General features: G+C 37.5%; 1 protein-coding gene across 2 annotated transcripts in view; it reads right to left on the bottom strand.

Moving 5' to 3' along the window:
* Positions 1-18,795, bottom strand: part of LOC120629538 (solute carrier family 23 member 2) — a 37,217-nt gene that overhangs the window by 2,329 nt on the left and 16,093 nt on the right. For both annotated transcript variants that reach the window (XM_039898495.1, XM_039898496.1), the window contains exons 7-13: positions 14,750-14,870; positions 13,065-13,206; positions 11,682-11,795; positions 10,372-10,511; positions 6,202-6,349; positions 5,072-5,226; positions 3,378-3,444 (exon numbers count right to left, since the gene is read on the bottom strand). In XM_039898495.1, the coding sequence (XP_039754429.1) occupies positions 3,378-3,444; positions 5,072-5,226; positions 6,202-6,349; positions 10,372-10,511; positions 11,682-11,795; positions 13,065-13,206; positions 14,750-14,870 (887 nt within the window). The remainder of the gene's footprint in view (positions 1-3,377; positions 3,445-5,071; positions 5,227-6,201; positions 6,350-10,371; positions 10,512-11,681; positions 11,796-13,064; positions 13,207-14,749; positions 14,871-18,795) is intronic.

Raw genomic sequence — 18,795 nt, 5'->3', positions numbered from 1 at the left:
TCCATTCCTAAAACATAGACCGTCCATTCCCCTGTTGCTGTTATGTTATAAGTACACTGCGATGGAAATCTTTACCCCATTAAGGATATCACACGAAAATTTCTCTGAATCTTCAAAAAAATTTAAATATGGCATAGCGTATATAAATTAATTTATTTTTGGGGATAAGACATTTTATAATAACTCTAGGCCATTAAGTCACGCATAAATTTAATGACGGATTGAATATATGTATTTTTATAGTCTTAAATGCATAGCAGTTTTGAAGTCACTGAAGAGCCAATTGGGGTCAATTGATGCGTCAGCCTAGTGTGAAATAAGAATGGTTATACTGGGCCGAAACATTATATTTTAGCATTTCTTACATTTGTAATTTAACATGGTTTTGTAAAAAAAATATTGATAATTCTACTAAGGCTTTTCATCCTTTGTTATTCGTTATTATATTATCCTGTCTAAAACCAAAGATTTTATTAAACATCTGTGGTACGACGCGTTTAATGTAAAAGGCGCTTTCAGTGCTAATTAACTAGCGTGACCAATTGTAAATACCTAATCGCCATTTTTGGAATTCCCAATGCAGTTAATATTTTATTGTATTAATTTATTTTACTGAGGGAAATAAAATCCATACTTTAAATGGATAGAGTTTGAAGGCCGACTGGCGCAGTGGGCAGCACCCTGCTTTCTGAGTCCAAGGCCGTGGGTTCGATTCCCACAACTGGAAAATGTTTGTGTGATGAACATGAATGTTTTTCAGTGTCTGGGTGTTTATCTATTTTTTATAAGTATTTATGTATATTATTCATAAAAATATTCATCAGTCATCTTAGTACCCATAACACAAGCTACGCTTACTTTGGGGCTATATGGCGATGTGTGTATTGTCGTAGTATATTTATTTTTATTTTATTATATTAGAGTGCGTCTGTTCGTTTGTTTGTTTTCTATGTTCGGCTCAACCGTTGAACATAAAAAAAATTGGCACACATATAGCTAGCAACCTGGAGATGGCCATAGGATAATATTTATCCCGAAAAGGCTGCAGCTAGAACTTACCTTCCTGATTTAAAAAAAAAATTAGGTACCTATGAATAACTGTATCATGTATAGCGCATTGGGCAGGAGCTCGACCTCCCTTTCGGGGGACCGAGTTCGAATCCCAGAGCGCACTTCTACCTTTTCTAAGTTATGTGCGTTTTAAGTAACTACAATATCACTTGCTTCAACGGTGAAGGCAAACATCGTGAGGAAACCTGCATGCCTGAGAGTTGTAGATAATATTCTCACATAATGTACATGGAGTCCACAAATCCGCACTAGGCCAGCGTGGTGAACTACGGCCTTAACCACTTCGCTTTGTGGGAGGAGCCCCTGCTCTGTAGTGGACCGGTAATGGGTCGATCAATCAATCAATCAAAAATACTTTTGAATTGATTGATTGATCATCTTATTGCACACAAGAAAAAAAATAAAAATAAAAGAGACAAAAATAACAAAGGTACAATTAAATTTGTGTAACAAAGGCGGCCTTATCACTTATAGTGAATTCTTCCAGGCAACCATTATAAGGAATTGGCTCACATATGAATCCTTATAGCGGTGCGCAAAACTCTAAGAATATACATTATACATACATATTAATAATTACAAAAATTACAAAAACAGTACATATATAAAATAAAATAAAATACTATATGGTAAAATAACTAATATTAAAACTATATATAATAATGTTATCGGGACAGAAAGTAAATGTGGAATATAATAATCAAACTTATAGTGTTAAATAATAATTCTTTAGACGAGCCTAAAAAATACTGTGTGATTTAGCGTGCGAATGATGTGATGTGATGTGATGTGATGATGATGATGACTGTATCCTGGATACAGCCCAAAGAATACATCAAATCTAAGGTAAATAAAGGATTCCTGCGGGAAAATAAACGCAGACAAACAAACATACTTTCGCATTTATAATATTAATAAGGAGGCCTATATAATAGCTTTTTTATAAATTTAAAATGCCTATAAAAATTTTCGGAACATCTCTTGTTTCCAACGTGTCTAATTGTAATATGGACCTTTGAAAAAGTAGATCGAAACTGCAACGTTTCCTACTAGATGACGCTAAAGTCGCTATAAGACTGATGTGAAAGGCATATACTAATTTTCGGCAGCGACGGTAGGAGAGCCGAATGGCGAACTTCGACGTGCTTCGATGCACAGAGTTAACAACTTTAACATCAATAGCCTATAACAGTCCACTGGTGGAATAAAGGCCTCCCCCTGGAGGGTTTGCTTGCGGGAGACGGGTTGGTGATCGTAGCAGATGGTAGAAGTAGTACAAAGTTCGCTGTTGTCCGGTATCTGTTATATTCCCTTAGTCGCCTCGTACGATACGCGCGGGAAGAGGAAGGGTTGTGACAACTGTTTTCTGAATTACCTGCAACATTGCTTATCCTACTAAACATCCCTATCCCTACCAATATTATAAATATCAATGTAAGTTTGTTTGTTACGCTTTCACGCAAAAACTACTTGACCGATCTTCATGAAACTTTGTACACATATTCTTGGAAGTGTTAAAAGTAATATAGAATACTTTTTATCCCGACATTAAGCTCAGTTTCTTTGGGAGAGGGGATGAGTGTTTGACGATTTTACACCATAACTCCGACATTATAACCGATTTAAATAATTATTTTTGTACTGTAGAGGTTATAATATGTGTTTAATTTTGCCCAAATTGTGGTTGGAGATAGAGGACAGCAGCAAAACCCCTCAGCGATAGGCTTAGCGACACTGAATACTTTAATTTTTTTAGAACTACAACTAAATTTAATGCCACATCAAAAAACAAAATCAAACGCAGACGAAGTCACGGGCTACAGCTAGTATATAAATATAAAGTACTGTAAAAGTGAAAGTGTGGATGTTTGTTACTCAATCACGCAAAAACGGCTAAACGGATTTGGATGAAATTCGGCATGTATGTAGCCTTTGACATGGAAAAGACCATAGGCTACCTTATCCCGATTTCTTAAGTAGTTCCCGAGGAAAAATTGAAAATTGTTTACGAGCTAAGCCGCGGGCAGACAGCTTTGAAATTTGGCATGCGTGTCACCTATGCTATGGAAAATGATATGTACTTTCTATACCGATCTCTCAAATAGTTTCCGTGGTAGGATTAAAAATTGTAAACCCAGTAAGACCAAATTCTGAAGTCCACGTAGAAGAAGTCGCGGGCAGAAGCTAGTAATGAAATAAGCAAAAATACACACTTTATGAAATGAGCGTGGAGAAGTTTTAAACCAATAAAAAGCGTGGTAAAAGAGGTGTATGATACATAAAGATGCATCCGATTAAAATCTTACCCGGTATCAGATTATCCATCAAACAGCCTATTATACCTCCGACAAGTATCGATGTAGATAACAGCACCTGCAAAGCAATGCAGGTATAATGTGTCGTGTATACATTTATTACATACTGTATAATACATTTATTACGACGGCCGATTGGCGCAGTGGGCAGCGACCCTGCTTTCTGAGTCAAAGGCCGTGGGATCGATTCCCACAACTGGACAATATTTGTGTGATGAACATGAATGTTTTCAGTGTCCGGCTGTTTATCTATATATTATAAGTATTTATTTTTCGTATTATAATATATATTATGTACTAGCTGTTGCCCGCGACTTCGTCTGCGTTTGATTTTGTTTTTAAAATATTCAGTATCACTAATCCTTAAATGAGTATATAACATGTGACTGTCAATTAATTAAAGACAAATAATTTTCAATAAAATAAAATTGCGACTATAATTAAAGATCTAACCTATCTCTTAAGTTGGACCAGACTGCTCACGGTGTGCCAATTTAATTTAAAATCGGTTAAGTAGTTTAGGAGGCCATCGCGGACAAACATCGTGACAGGAGATTTATATATATTAAGATATTATTCATAAAAATTATTCATCAGTTATCTTAGTACCCATAACACAAGCTACGCTTACTTTGGGACTAGATGGCGATGTGTGTATTGTCGTAGTATATTCATTTATTTATTTATTTATTTATACTCGCCAATGTAAGACGTGAAGTACGCATTGGGTGTATATACGAGTATATATCAGCTTTATTTTTGTTGGAATATACTAAAAATCCAAGTCTTTGGTGCATTAGTCTGTGGCTATGATGCATTCCAAAACTCAGACAGACCAGAACAGACAGTCCAAACGTGCAGACGTATTTTCTTTCCCTGCGACCCACAGGTATATATATATACGAACAACTTTATATAAAAATACACTGTTTTGGAAATCAAAGGTAACTGTAAATTAATCTAAGTTCATTTTAAGTATCTTAGTTCAAATTAATATATAATACAAATAATTAATTATTAAGTTTTATAATCCTATTGATATTATAAATGTGGATGTTTGTTAATCAATCACACAAAAACGGCTGAGCGGATTTGGATGAAATTTGGTATGCATGTAGCTTTTGACATGGAAAAGAACATTTTATCCCGATTCCTTTAGTGATTGCCGATTTTTGCTACTCAATCACTTCACCACCAATTTGGCTGAAATTTGTTACAGAAATAGATTGCAGTTTCATTATGCCGGGAAATAAGAGAGTTACCGCGGCAATAAAAAATGATAATCCTCGCGAACGAAGTCGCGAAAATCAGCTAGTATATAATAAATAAATATACTACGGCAAGACACACAGCGCCATCAAGCCACAAAGTAAGCGTAGCTTGTGCTTTGGGGATATACCTTAACAATATTTCAATACTAACAATATAATATACATAAATACTTCTGAATTTTGTCTGGTTTTATTTTGTAGGAGGCTTCGGCCATGGCATTTGGCATTGGCCACCCTACCGACAAAGACGAGCTGTTTAGCAATTTCCCGTTCCGATGCGGTGTCGCGTAGAAAGCGATTTGGTTTTGATTTGTTTGAGCTATACTCCCTTACAGGATAGACCGCTACTATCTTAGACTGCGTCATCACTTGAAGTCAGGGGTATATGTAAGATATAGTGAAATAAAAAAAAACCTGTAGCACAGCGTCCAACGCGTCCACGCCAGTGTGGATGAGCCCACTGTGCGCCGACATCCAACGCGTCAGCACCAGCGGGAAGAACAGGCTGAAGCCGATGATGTACAGGTTCCGCGAGCTGTTCAGGTTTACGTACTGGAGTGCTGATAGACCTGGTGTGAGATATCCGTGTATTACGTAAACCAGTCGTCCACTTGTCGTAAGACGATCCACTCGGTGTTGTAGTCAACCAGCCTACAACTCGGCTTCCATTATCACTTCTACCATATCAATCGACCAGTGGCGTGCATAGAGGGTATGCACAGGGTATGCAGATCATATAAAATGAAGAAATTCTCCAGTACGAGTTATAAAAAATCTAAAGGATAGCCATTTTAAGAGTTATAAACACCCTGCCCTTAAGTATAACATATACTGGAGTATAACTTGTACTGGAGATTTTCTTCATTTTATAAAATCTGCATACCCTGTGCATACCCTCTATGCACGCCACTGCAATCGACGTGTGTTCATAGGAAAGTATACATATAGCTAATGTGGAAGTGTGGAAGTGTGCAGTGACGAAGACGCAAGGTCATAGAGAAGAAGCGGTGATAGCCCAGTGGTTAGGACATCGCCTTCACTCTCTAGAAGCCGAGTTTGAATCTCAGCAAGCACCTCTTACTTTTCTTAGTTATGTGCGTTTCAAGTAATTAAGGTCTACATCTTAAAGTTCTACATAATGCTCTCAAAGGTCTGTGTAGTCCACACACCTTTGATAACATTAATTGCATTAATTGCCACTGCGGACAAACTAACCTGGGACCTCCAGTCATAAATCCACAGCGGTCACCACTGTGCCAGCGAGGTGATTTATGAATGTCGTAGATATAATTTCGTTATCTGGAGAACGGAACACACTTGTTTGAACGGTGAAAGAGAACATCGTGAGGAAACCAGCGTGCCTGTGAGTTCTCTACAATGTTTTCAAGGGTGCGTAAAGTCCACCAATCCGCACTGGGCCTGCTTGGTGGACTACGGCCTTAACCCTTTCTCATTATGGGAGGAGACCCGTTTCCTGGGCCAGTAATGGGTTGATATGATGATGGTGTTGATGAAGGTCCTAAAATATGCCGTGCACAACTTACCAAAAGCGGAGATCATGCCGAACATGACGCAAAACAACCCCCCCACGATGGGTTGCGGGATTATGATGAACACGGCACCCAGCTTGCCCACCACACCTTGTAGCACCATCAGCGCGGCGGCCCACTGGATGACGCGCCGGGAGCCCACCTTGCCAAAAAATCAGAGAAACCGGTTCACTAATGATTAACAAAAACGTTAAACAAATGATCATTTCACCAAAAGCGTTTTAAAAACTAATCAAATCACAAATTCCACAACTAAACATTTTACAAATATTTAATTCGCAAATCTTTTACTTTGCAAATGCGCATGATGTTAAAATATCGTTTTAAAATTTATTATTTCACCAAATAATTATTTAATTATTATACGAAGGGTCCCAGTCGACGGTGTGTCAGAAGACTCCTCTCTTCCAGTGCTCTTTTCTTTTCATTACTCTAATTACAATAAACTTAACAAATCACGTTAAAAATAAGAGTAAGAGCACTTTTTTATTCCTCTTAGAAGACCACACCGCTTACCACTGTGCCAGGAGGGTAGTTTCGTTTTGAATTAAGTAAATGAGTGAGACTTTTAATGAAAACTCGCTTTGACAGGCGGTATCTTTTAATTGCGTATAACTTCAACTTTTCATAGTAGTACGAACAGTGAAATTAGTATTCAGAAGAAGCTTCAACTTGAGACCTAGTACCTTTACACAGAAAACGTGCCGGCGGAAAGATAGACGTAAAATTAATCGTCGTAAAAAAGTTCAGTTTTTTCAACCGATCTACCAACTAGATGTTATCGACGGATGCGCTAGACAGACGTATAAACGAAGCAAGTTAACTGGAGGCTTTTGATGGTAACACACAATATATAGCTTAGTTTTCAAAAATCACACTCACCATCATCACATCAACCATAGAGCACCGATCTCCTATCACAATGAGAAGGCATTTAGGCCGTAGTCGACCACGCTGGCCCAGTACAGATTAATGTACTCCGCAAAATTTTGAGAACATTATGTGGAACTCTTAGGCATGCAGGTGTCCTTACGATGTTTTCCTTCAGCGTTGAAGCAATCGATATTTGAAGTACTTAAAACGCACATAACTTAGAAAAGTTAGAGGTTCGTGCCGGGATTCGAACTAGACCCCCCGAAATTGAGGATGAACTCGTACCGAACGGAATGCGTCCACACATCACCGCTTCAGTTAGATGAAGACAAATGAAAAAAAAGAGAAAAAATTTTTGTTTACTAATTATAAACAAGGAGTTATGTGCGAAATTTACAAATATTCCAAATAATTCAGAACCTCCTCTAATTTTTACTATTTTGTTTGTATATTGTGTTGTGACATAGGTATTTCTTGTGATTTAAAACTTGGGTCTTAAAATTAAAAAAGCGAGATGCCATGTTACAGTTGAATAGGTAACTGCGCGTATCGGGCCTGGGAATTCCCGACAAAGTCCCGAGACACGAGACAGCCTACAATAAAAGTCCCGAGAATTCCCACGACCTCGAGACTTTGATACTTTTAAATAAACCTTTAAGAGGAGTAATCTTTTTTTTAAGAATTTCAATGGATTTTATTGTTGGTTAAACGTATTTAGTAAGCAATTTTTGTAAAAAAATTAACAATTACTAAACAGAAAATAAAATCTTTATAACTTTTCTGTTTTAATAATTGCTTTCTTTTATTTTTTTTAACTACATAATTCTAAGCAGTTTAATGTTATAGTTATAAAACGAACTTAGTAAAAAATCATACTAATTCTTTATTTCTTCTTTATAGCGCGATTGGAACCCTCGTAGCTTTAGCTTTAAGTTTACGATTGTAGTTATCGCCATCACTACTCACTGCTATGTACACATTTTGCATATAATAACGCATCAAAAGTGCCATCTATGTGCATATTTGAATAAAGAAATATTTGACTTTGACTTTGACTAACTTTACTTGTATCTATTAATTCTAATATGTACCTACTTAATAATTGGTCATAATCACGACATTGTTAATTCTCAAAATCACAGGTTTGTTTCATATTTAAATAATCCAAATATGTATAAATAATAAATAGAAATAAATCAGTGGTTTAAATAATCAACTAAAACTTTTAAAAAAATCAGAGCGTCAAAAGCTTTACCCGATAATCTGTTTCTTCATTAAACTAACTGAAAGCGCTAGGCTCCTACAATTATTAATAAAAGTCCCGAGTCACTGTAAATCTCTGGACTCGAGACCACTAAAATTACGAAAAGTCGACTTTGAGACACGAAAGTACCGGGACCCAAACCCTAGGCGCGAAGTAATTAAATGTCATTCAAGCTTATCACCGAAAGTTACTATCGGAATGTACATGTATTTATCAAGTTAGATCAAATTAATATATTTGGTTCACTATCGGTCATATGGATGATACATTATTCCTAATAACTTATTTTGGGTAAGTACCTACAAGTACTACTTGCGTATTATTGAAATACAAAACCTTTAGCAAAATATCTAATTACCGTTAGCCGGAATGGCTATTGAGGAAATTATTTCTATTCCATGTTTATGAGTACTTGTCGTAAATCTACCAATTATTTCGCTAATAAATTCCGTAAACAATAATATTATGACACGAGGCACGGCGGTGGGAACATTTCTACTGAAATAACATTTCGACAAAACAACGAACGTTAAGGGAAATACGTAAATTACAATAAATATTGAACAACGATTGACAAATTGCTGTGAACTAATGGTTATGAAAGGCACATTGCACAAAAAAATACTTGCTTCACTTCTCAGTCCGATTATTTTTAAAAAAACCTTATTTATTTTTAATTTTTCTTTGTTATCTTCTTTAATTTAATACTCGATGATAAAATTTGCTGAAACCGGAATACTTGGGTACGATGACAGTTCATACTGTATAAGAGTTTTTACAAGATTCCGTGGTGTGGTGACGACAGTTTATAATACCACTGTTGCCACCACCCCTTCTCTTCCCGCGGGTGTCGTACGAAGTGATAAAAGGAATATAACAAAGAACGGAAAGCAGCGTCATCTGTGCTACTACCACGATCTCCTTCGATCACCAACCCGTCTGCATTGATGATGAACGCATCAACAAGCGTTCAATCAACTCTTTAAGAAGTATCTGGGGTGATGCCAATTTGGTGAACTTGGACATTACTAAAATATCTACTTATATCCAAATGGAGTAAATTCACACTGACTCCGACCTCTCGTTGTATATCTGTACCAATCATCGCTTACATGAATCTCCTGGGTTTTGACATCTTAACTAACGTCACCTTCGGTAGATACATAGAAGCTAATAAATTCTTCTTTCATGGTATTCTTTATTAAATCAAGCTGTGCTTATAGTACCACACCAACTGATTTATTTATATAAAGTTCGATTTATTTATTTATATAAAGTCAGCTATGTACCAGTTTATCGCTTTACATGCTGTGGATAGCCGAATTAGCAGATTTATTGGCGAGGATTCACCACTTTTGGCTAAACTCCAAAGTGATTATCGTCGTAAGATAGCCAGTTTGTCCGTGTTCAACAGGATATATTTTAGAGAATGTGCTCAGGAACTATTCGATCTTGTTCCTTCTTCGCCATTTTTACCATCGCACCGCAAGACACAGGGCGGGTTTTCACCCCTACATCCCTAAAACCCTTTAGAATTCTATGTTTCCTGATTTTTAAAAGCTGCGTACCGCGTACAAAGTCAGAGTGAGTAGGAATCTTCATAGCAAGGGCTTCTATCAACAGAGATTATTCTCAAGCACGAATCTAATAAATAAAATAAATCAACCAACCATTTATGTAGTTACTAATTCATTTAATTATTTGCATTAACTAGGTTTTTATCCTCATATTGAACTCTTCCTGGTATAACTTTATACCAGGAACACATAAATGTGAACACCTCTTTTGAAGTGCTCCACTCTCGTTTTTACTTTTTATCTGGCAGTATAATGCTTGCGAAAAGGTTTCATTAGAATTTAGTTTTTAAATTAAAACATTGGATTTGAAAATTGATTTTATATCTTCAATTCTTGTACTTATTGCTGGTAGCAGTAACACATAAAATCTATGGCATGTATGTTAGATAGAGGAACTGCCCTACCAGCAATTTAAAATAAAAAATTGTCCTTTAACATGTACTAACTTACCTTGGTAACTCCAATAGCGCCAACATTTTCTCCAAAAGTGTTAGTGCCATTACCGGAACCCCATAACCCGGCGAGCATCGTGCCCAGGCCTTCAGTTCCCAAGCCTCGGTTGATAGCATGCAATGGAGGCGGTGGTGCCGCTGAAATAAGTAAGAATTTAAGAAACTAGTTCTCAAGAAATTATATATTATAAACAGCATTTTCAGTTAGCTACGAGTACGTTATAAAGTTAGCTAGTTAGTAAGCTCGAACAATACGTGTTGCCAGTGATGACTTAATTCAAAATTCAAATTCAAAATTTCTTTATTCATGTAGGCCTATCACAGGCACTTATGAAGCGTTCATACATATTTGTTTACATAATTGTAACGGGATGGTGATAACTTCGTTCGCCAACTTAAATCTAAAGCTACGAGGGTTCCAAACGCGCCCTGGTCTAAGAAGAGCCCACAACAAACTTAGCCGGGTAAATTAATTTTTTTGTTATCACCATCTTCCAGTAAATTTAAATTAAGCTATGAAGCTAGAGCAATTCACACCCAAGCTTTTTTATCGTTTAAATAATCCTTAATGTTATAATAGGATTTTTCTGTAAGCTTACCTTTTATATAAACTTTGAACTTATTGAGAGACAACTCAAAGATTTCATTTGGTAATTTGTTATAAAATAATATACAATTGCCCTTGAATGAATTTGCAATTTTGTGTAGCCTAGTAAACTGCACAACGAGTTTATTACTTACAGATGTGAAACGTGATCGCTTACTATGGGCCTCATAGCAACGCTCATGTCTGTTTTCACTTACGACGGACAAGGCAATGCCTAAGTAAATAATGGCTTATCAAAGAAGATTTCTAGGAGTACATTTACTTTTCACCAATCAATTTTCGCTAGGCAACTCATGTAATCTAAGTTGTCTATGGTTCTTGCCACAAGGTGTGGTATTTTGTGTTTGAATTATCATATTTTTCATTTTCGTATGAATTTAAAGTTTTAAAAAAATGCTTTTGATTTTCAATTGTTAGTTTACGAGTCCTCTAACTTTACGATCCGCCGAATCGGTGTCGCAACTTAAGACTATTTGTTGTCTAACGTTGTTAAACATCACATAAGACTTCGTGAAACGTTTTTTCTACTCTAGGAATCACCTATATCCAGAGGCATCCGATTTAAGCGTTTCACAAAAAACGTCCAGCAGTGGACGTCTATCGGTTGATATGATGATGATGTTGATGATACTTATGTATGAGAGGAGCACGAATGTTAATGAAGATGTAAGTAAACCTGAATTCACAGTAACGAAACCTACCGCACATCCTCGCGGTGGTAGGGTAATAGCTGATGGACTCCACGGTGCACGCCAGCACGCCCGCCAGCATGCCCAACACCCCAGCTACACTCACCGTTGGCAGACCCCATTGACCTACGACACAAAATATCGAACGTGTGTTTATCTGTTTGTTTGTCCTTGTTTCACGCTCTAACTTAGTAACCTTTTAACTTGAGTTTCGACCTAGAGTTCAAAGGACGCAGAGAAACATAGAAGTTTTTACTTTAAAAACAGAATCAATAGAATCACAAGGTATACATATATTTTCGATAATGCTCTGGCTAAACTATTCCGCGAGGCATCGCAAGGATCTGCACCGTTACACAATGTTAATACCCCACGGACTATTTGCGAAGTCAGGGAAGTATCTACGCCGATATTCAGGTGATGAAGCATAAGTCCCTGGAGTAAAGGAATTTGAAGACATCAAAGTACTCAGCGGTATAGTTCTTCGGGACTGCAAACTTAGAATAAGGTATGTAGGTTAGTATAGGTTGTTGCATATAATTTTGCATGAGACGAATACTTTGATCAAAATAATATAAAAATGTGTAAGTTTATAATTTAAAATATCCCGACTGACTCTACTAGTCAAGTCCTTTTATTTCATAACCATAGTGAGGAAATTGTCAAAAAAAACCTTAGTTCACCATTATGTGATGGCGGCCATCTTGGATTTGAATTCATCAGACAGTATAGTTTAGGTATAGTGTTCTACTAGTCAAGAAGCCCTTTCATTTGATGCCCATACTGAGGGAGTACAACCAAAAAAAAAACTAAATCTAAAACGGTTCATCCGTTTGGGATATACGATGCTACAGACAGACACAAACGCACTCCCAGACACGTTAAACTTATAACACCCTGTCGCTTTTGCGACAGCGGTTACAAATACTGAAAAGCTTGCAACCAGTCGTGAAAGAATCCCGTTGAAGGAAACGGGACAAGATGACAAGTAGAAGTTGAATTTGATGGAAATGGATTACTAATAAAAGTTAATTGAGACAAACTAGTAAACAAGTAGTGGCGTGCGTAGAGGGTATGCACAGGGTATGCAGATGGTATAAAATAGAGAAAGTCTCCAGTACGAGTTAGAAACACTTAAGTTTGTCTTTTTATATAACTTTTACAATGCCTATCCTTAAGTTTTTTAAAACGCATACTGAAGATTTCCTTCATTTTATACCCAGTGCCTACGCTCTATGCACGCCACTGACTACTGGTTACAGTTCTCCTCTCAGAATAAGAAACGTGGCTCCGACCAATTACAGAATAGTGTCTTTGAGAACATAATGAAGATCTACCAGACACGTAAGCCGATGTTTTCCTTCACCGTATTCCTTCATCATAAATTAAACAAACCTGGATACGGTATCCGGAACCACGGTGCATCTTCGATGATGTTCAGTTTGAGGTCGGTCCTCGCTGGGTGCCCTGACGTGAACACATCAGTTGCGGTGAGTATACCACAAATTGCCCACATTATTGCTATTGTGAGGAGTACCTGAAACAACAAAGTCATGTAATAGGTATCAAAATTGAAAAACTCAAAGTTCACTTATTTTAAGAAGGCTTCCTTTATAAGGCGATCTTTTGAAAAGTCAAATGTGCCTGATTACTACCGGTTCGGAAAGCAGAATCTACCGAGAAGAGCAGACTCTTTTCCAAAATCAACATTCATGATCCTTTTTCAATCTTTCGGGATAAAAGAGCGTTGCTGGCTTCTTCCAAGCTAGTAATTCATCAATTGTATAGTAACCTCGCTGTAATAACACATTGTTTAAATGCAAATTCAAATTCATATTCAAAATTTCTTTATTCATGTAGGCCTATCACAGGCACTTATGAAGCGATTGTATGCATTGGTAGGTCCAGAATTACCTTAGGAATAATGTTGTTAAAGCGTATACTCTACCACACAAAGTCACACTAATTTATACCCGTTTGTAGTAAGTCAAGTGTCAATATCAGCTTATTGTTTATAAAGAGTAGTTTTTGGCTCACAATCACAATATTATTATAAATACATTTTGAAGCTACCTTATGTGTTTGGTTGTTCAAAATTGTACACAAAGCAAACATCCTGATGATAAACCCCTCACAATATCTAGCGAGTGGCAAGAAGTCGCTGGCTTTAGACAGCAGAGTGAGGCAAGACACCTTCTTACGTTAAGCGTAGAAGGTATCTTGCCTCACTCTACAAGATACCTTTTTATATCAAGCAGTATTCGATTATAGGAATTTTTAAATAATACTAAAAATGGGTTGATGGTTTATTTCGACTGGCTCCCAATCTATTGGCAGCCGATTGGCGCAGTGGGCAGCGACCCTGCTTTCTGAGTCCAAAGTTGTAGGTTCGGTTTCCACGGTGTTTAGATTTTTATTATAAGTTTCATGTATTTATATTCAAAAAAATATTCATCAGCCATCTATCTAATATCCATAACACAAGCTACGCTTACTACGGGGCTAGATGGCGATGTGTGTTTTGTCGTAGTATATTTATTATTTTTATTTTTATCTTGCAAGTGAGTTTCAGTCTTTACAACAAGGTTGTAATTAAGCCCAGGACAGTTACAAAACTGTGCTAAAAATTGGGTTCTGTTATAATTTCAGCAGATAATACCAGAGGCACTGGTATTTCTGAATTTTCTCTGGTCTGGACTGGTGGGAGACTTTGGCCGTAGCTGTTTACCACAGATAAAGACGTGCCGCTAAGCGATTTGATGTTCCGGTGCGATGTCGCGTCGAAACTGCTGATCAGATTTTAAACTAAAATTGTCGTGGTTAATCAACATTTCTTAAGTATATCGTAGTTAGTATATTAAGTGGTGGTGTGTACCCGTTGAACTATACTTAAGAACTGCTAATCAGTTTCGACACGACACCGTCTAACGCGTCATCGGGTATGACTACCATACTCCCTAGCAGGTTAGCCCGCTAACATCTTAGACTGCATTATCCACCACCCGGTGAGATTGCAGTAGTAAAAAACCATACAGCTTGCCTAACGCCGGACATTTGGTCCTAGTGAACTAATAACTTACCGGGAAGAGCTTGAACAGCGGAAACCATATCACAGTACAGCCAACCCCACGCCTCCACACGAGAATGGGTATCTTCACCTCCCCCATGCACTGGGAGAATATGGTGAGCAGGATGAAAGTTCTGGAACAACATTACGTGTTCAAAGTGCTCTTTAATTGGAAGTTACGTCGTGCTACATTCCGCGCAAACGATGTTACCGGTGTATCGCGTATGTAACATGTAAGAGTGCGTTCACATCTGTGGATAGCTCGATCGATATCGGTGGGGAATCTCCCATGCGTTTTTCTAAAGAGTACATTTTAAAGTATTGCATTTTAAACCTTTCCTTGTCCAAATACTAGAGAAATCTCTTTTGGATACGTATTAATGTTAATATGTGCGTTGCGTAATGCGGCCGCCATGCTACACAAGCATATTCTATATTTAACGGCCGACTGGCGCAGTGGGCAGCGACCCTGCTTCCTGAGTCCAAGGCCGTGGGTTCGATTCCCACAACTGGGAAATGTTTGTGTGATGAGCAATAAGTGTTTTTCAGTGTCTGGGTGTTTATATGTATTTTCTAAGTATTTATGTATAAATAATTCATAAAAATTTTCATCAGTCATCTTAGTACCCATAACACAAGCTACGCTTACTTTGGGGCTAGATGTCGATGTGTGTATTGTCGTAGTATATTTATTTATAAAAAAAAAAAAAAATACTTCTTACAGCCACTAATAGTTAAACATTAACCACTAGATTAAAATGCAGTCAGTACAGTTAAATAAGTCATCAATTAAAGAGCACGTCTCCTACAATGAGAAGGGGTTAGGGCCGTAGTCCACCACGCTGGTCCAGCGGGGATCGGAGGACTCCACACACCATTGAGAACATTATGTAGAACTCTCAGTCATGCAGGTTTCCTAACGATGTAGCAAGTGATATTTTAATTACTAGAAACGCACATACCATTAATAAAGTTAGAGGTGCGAGCTGGTATTCGAACTCGGCCCCCCGAAAGGGAAGTCGAGCTCCTACCCAATACGCTATCACCGCTTCCATTAAATTAAAGCCGCTTCACATGAAGTTTGATTAGACGGTTATGAAGGCCGAGAGGCGCAGTGGGCAACGACCCTGCTTTCTGAGTCCAAGGTCGTGGGTTCTGTTATATCCTTCCCCATGCTAGCAATAATGCTGAGACAGTGATGCCCCAGTCCTATTGCATGTAAAATATAATGGAAAGGGACAGTTAGTCTTCCACCGGCATTCAAGTGAAATACTCGTGTTTTATTGACCAATACCATATTGTTTAATTTTTCTATTTCCTTTTTTTTATTAAAGTTTTCTATGGCAAGTAATAAATCTTTTTTTTAAAACTTAAATTGTGTAACCCCCGATAACAGTTCGATTCCCACGACCTAGGTGGAAAATGTGTATAAATGTTTTTCAGTGCCTGGGTGTTTATCTGTATATTATAAGTATTTATGTGTATTAAATATTTTCATAAAAAAAATCATCAGCTATCTCAGTGCCCATAATACAAGCCACGCTTACTTTGGGGCTAGATGGCGATGTTTGTATTGTCGTAGTATATAAAATGTTATACGCGAAATAAGTGTTACACAATGCAATAAATCCCTGAACATAATTCACTGTGCAGTTGAATGAAGTGAACGAACGCTTTGAGTCCGCTGCATTGTATCGAGCTTCGAGCGAGTGAGCGGATGATTGGCTGACATCACAAAGGAACTTTGTAGAGCGAACAAAAGCCGCCATTTTTCAGACTGCGATGTGAAATGAAAAGTGTCTACTTTGATATAATGTGGTTACTTTTGATGTATTACGTAGGAAATTGAAAGTGGAATGAACAGAGTACTTTCTTATAGACTAGTTATTAGGCGTGTGACTACCATATTATTCCCTAACAGGTTAGCCCGTTACCTTAGACTGCATCATCACTTGGTGAGACACCTGGTGAGATTGCAGTCAAGGGCTAATTTACAGTGGGAAAAAAGTAACGTTTGCGTAGACCTCAATTGCATGACTAAAATCTTAATGATCAATAACATTGTAAGTGAGATCAATTTGAGGGCGGGGGGGAAAATTAATGTTTTGACTAAAAGAATAAATTCTAATTAAAATTTAAAATTTATTCATTCATGTATGCCTATCACAGGCACTTATGAAGCGTTCATACATATATGTTTAGATAATGAATGAATGAATGTACTTTTATTCCACTCCACAAAAAATACATTAAAATTGAAAAGAATAAAAAAATAACGCATAACATTTGTAATTTATTTATGTAATAGTTGTAAGGTTACCTAAAGTGATAACATAAACATAAAGCTAAGCTAGCTAGGTTTCCAAAAGCGCCCTGGTCTAAGAAAAGCCCACAACAAACTTAGCCGGGTATTTTTTTTGTTATCACCATCTCACAGTAAAAAATCGACATCGTTATACTGCTGAAAATGAGGCCACATGGGAAGTATACCGTCTCAAACAAAAAAAAATCATTTCGCATTTCGCACTCTGAATGACAGAGTTCTGAGCTAACAAACATAAAAAAAATGTAACCAAAATAAGAAATCGGTTAAAAATAAACTACGTTTGAACATAGATCTCTAAAATATTACTCGTAGCTTCATATAAATGACTGGCAAGATCTAAAGTTAGCAATGCACGCCGGATGCTGGATGCAGATGAATCGATAGTCACTTGTTGAGCGCGACCCGGTCGGCATGGCAACGGCCTCACGTCCCAGATGCGGAAACTGATTTTATTCAAAGTCCTACACACGTCCACAGGTTGAATGCCTTGAATCCATAAATCTTGGCCAAACCGATAACACGTAATTGGATCACGCGATACTAGACAACACCGACCACAGAATTAAGAACATACAGAAGCCGTGTACACGACTATTATTGGAGCATCAAAAACCACTCCTCTTTAGTTGTGTTTCTCGAACAGGTTAGTCACTTAATTCCGTTTAGCAGTTGACGATAATTATTTTACCTCTGATGTTCTAAACGTTAACCATAAAATGCGCACAATGGAAAAAGTCTGTGACCATCATTCCGCGGGTGTGAAGTGAGAAGTGCGCGGGACGTTTTCACTGTTTTCGACACTGCATGCAATAATGGCTGAATTAGGGTTCTGTATGTGCCTAATTCCGTGACACCGACTCAAAGGCAGAAAAGTACTTTTATAGTGCTTGAAGGAATCCGAGGACCTGAACTAAGAAAAAAGCGAAAAAACCTGAACTAATTAGACATGAAGTCAATGCTAAATACGGCGACTTACGCTAGTGTATCCCATTGTTGCAAAAGGTTTTTCGAATATTGGATAGCAGCAGCCGTTGCTTTTCGGAATTCCATGATATATAATTCCATGATACATTAATTGTAAAGCAGGAGAATCTGTTTGGTGTAATTTCTTCAATCCCTATACTCCACACCAAACATATCTCCGGCAATGTACGCTCTACGCACGTTTCGCTCCGACACGGAGCATCCTCATGAGATGGTCAAGTCACAATCTCACATGCTGCCCTCGGCTTAGCTCGTAAATAATTTTGAATTTTCCCTCGGGAACTACTTAAGGAATCGGGATAATAGGTAAACTATGTTCTTTTCTATGTCAAAGGCTACATGAGTGCCAAATTTCATCCAAATCCGTTCAGCCGTTTTTGCGTGATTGATTAACAAACATCCATATTTTCACATTTATAATATTAGTAGATTAGTAGAATAGTAGGATCAGTAGGATTGCCTTGTTAGCCGTTAGTGAAAATTGGCATGAACTGTCTTACGAAGGCCATAACTTACCATCTTGTTTTGGAGTCATTAGTTATTCCTGGCAACACGCACTATTCGTGCGAGACTGGCTGTGGTATTCAGGAACATAGGCGGCTGTATTAGTAATACGTACAAAAGCTCTGTGTTTAAACATTTATATTATGGCACCAAATTGAAACAGCATTTTGCATCATTATTATAACTTATAATAGGGACGATAGGCACACAGTTCTTCTCTTAGAATGAAAAAGGTGAAGATCGTA

This window comes from Pararge aegeria, chromosome 14, assembly GCF_905163445.1.
Source record: "Pararge aegeria chromosome 14, ilParAegt1.1, whole genome shotgun sequence".
Classification (NCBI taxonomy): domain Eukaryota; kingdom Metazoa; phylum Arthropoda; class Insecta; order Lepidoptera; family Nymphalidae; genus Pararge; species Pararge aegeria.
Note: the sequence above shows the minus strand (reverse complement) of the source record. Positions and strands in the feature narration are given on the sequence as shown.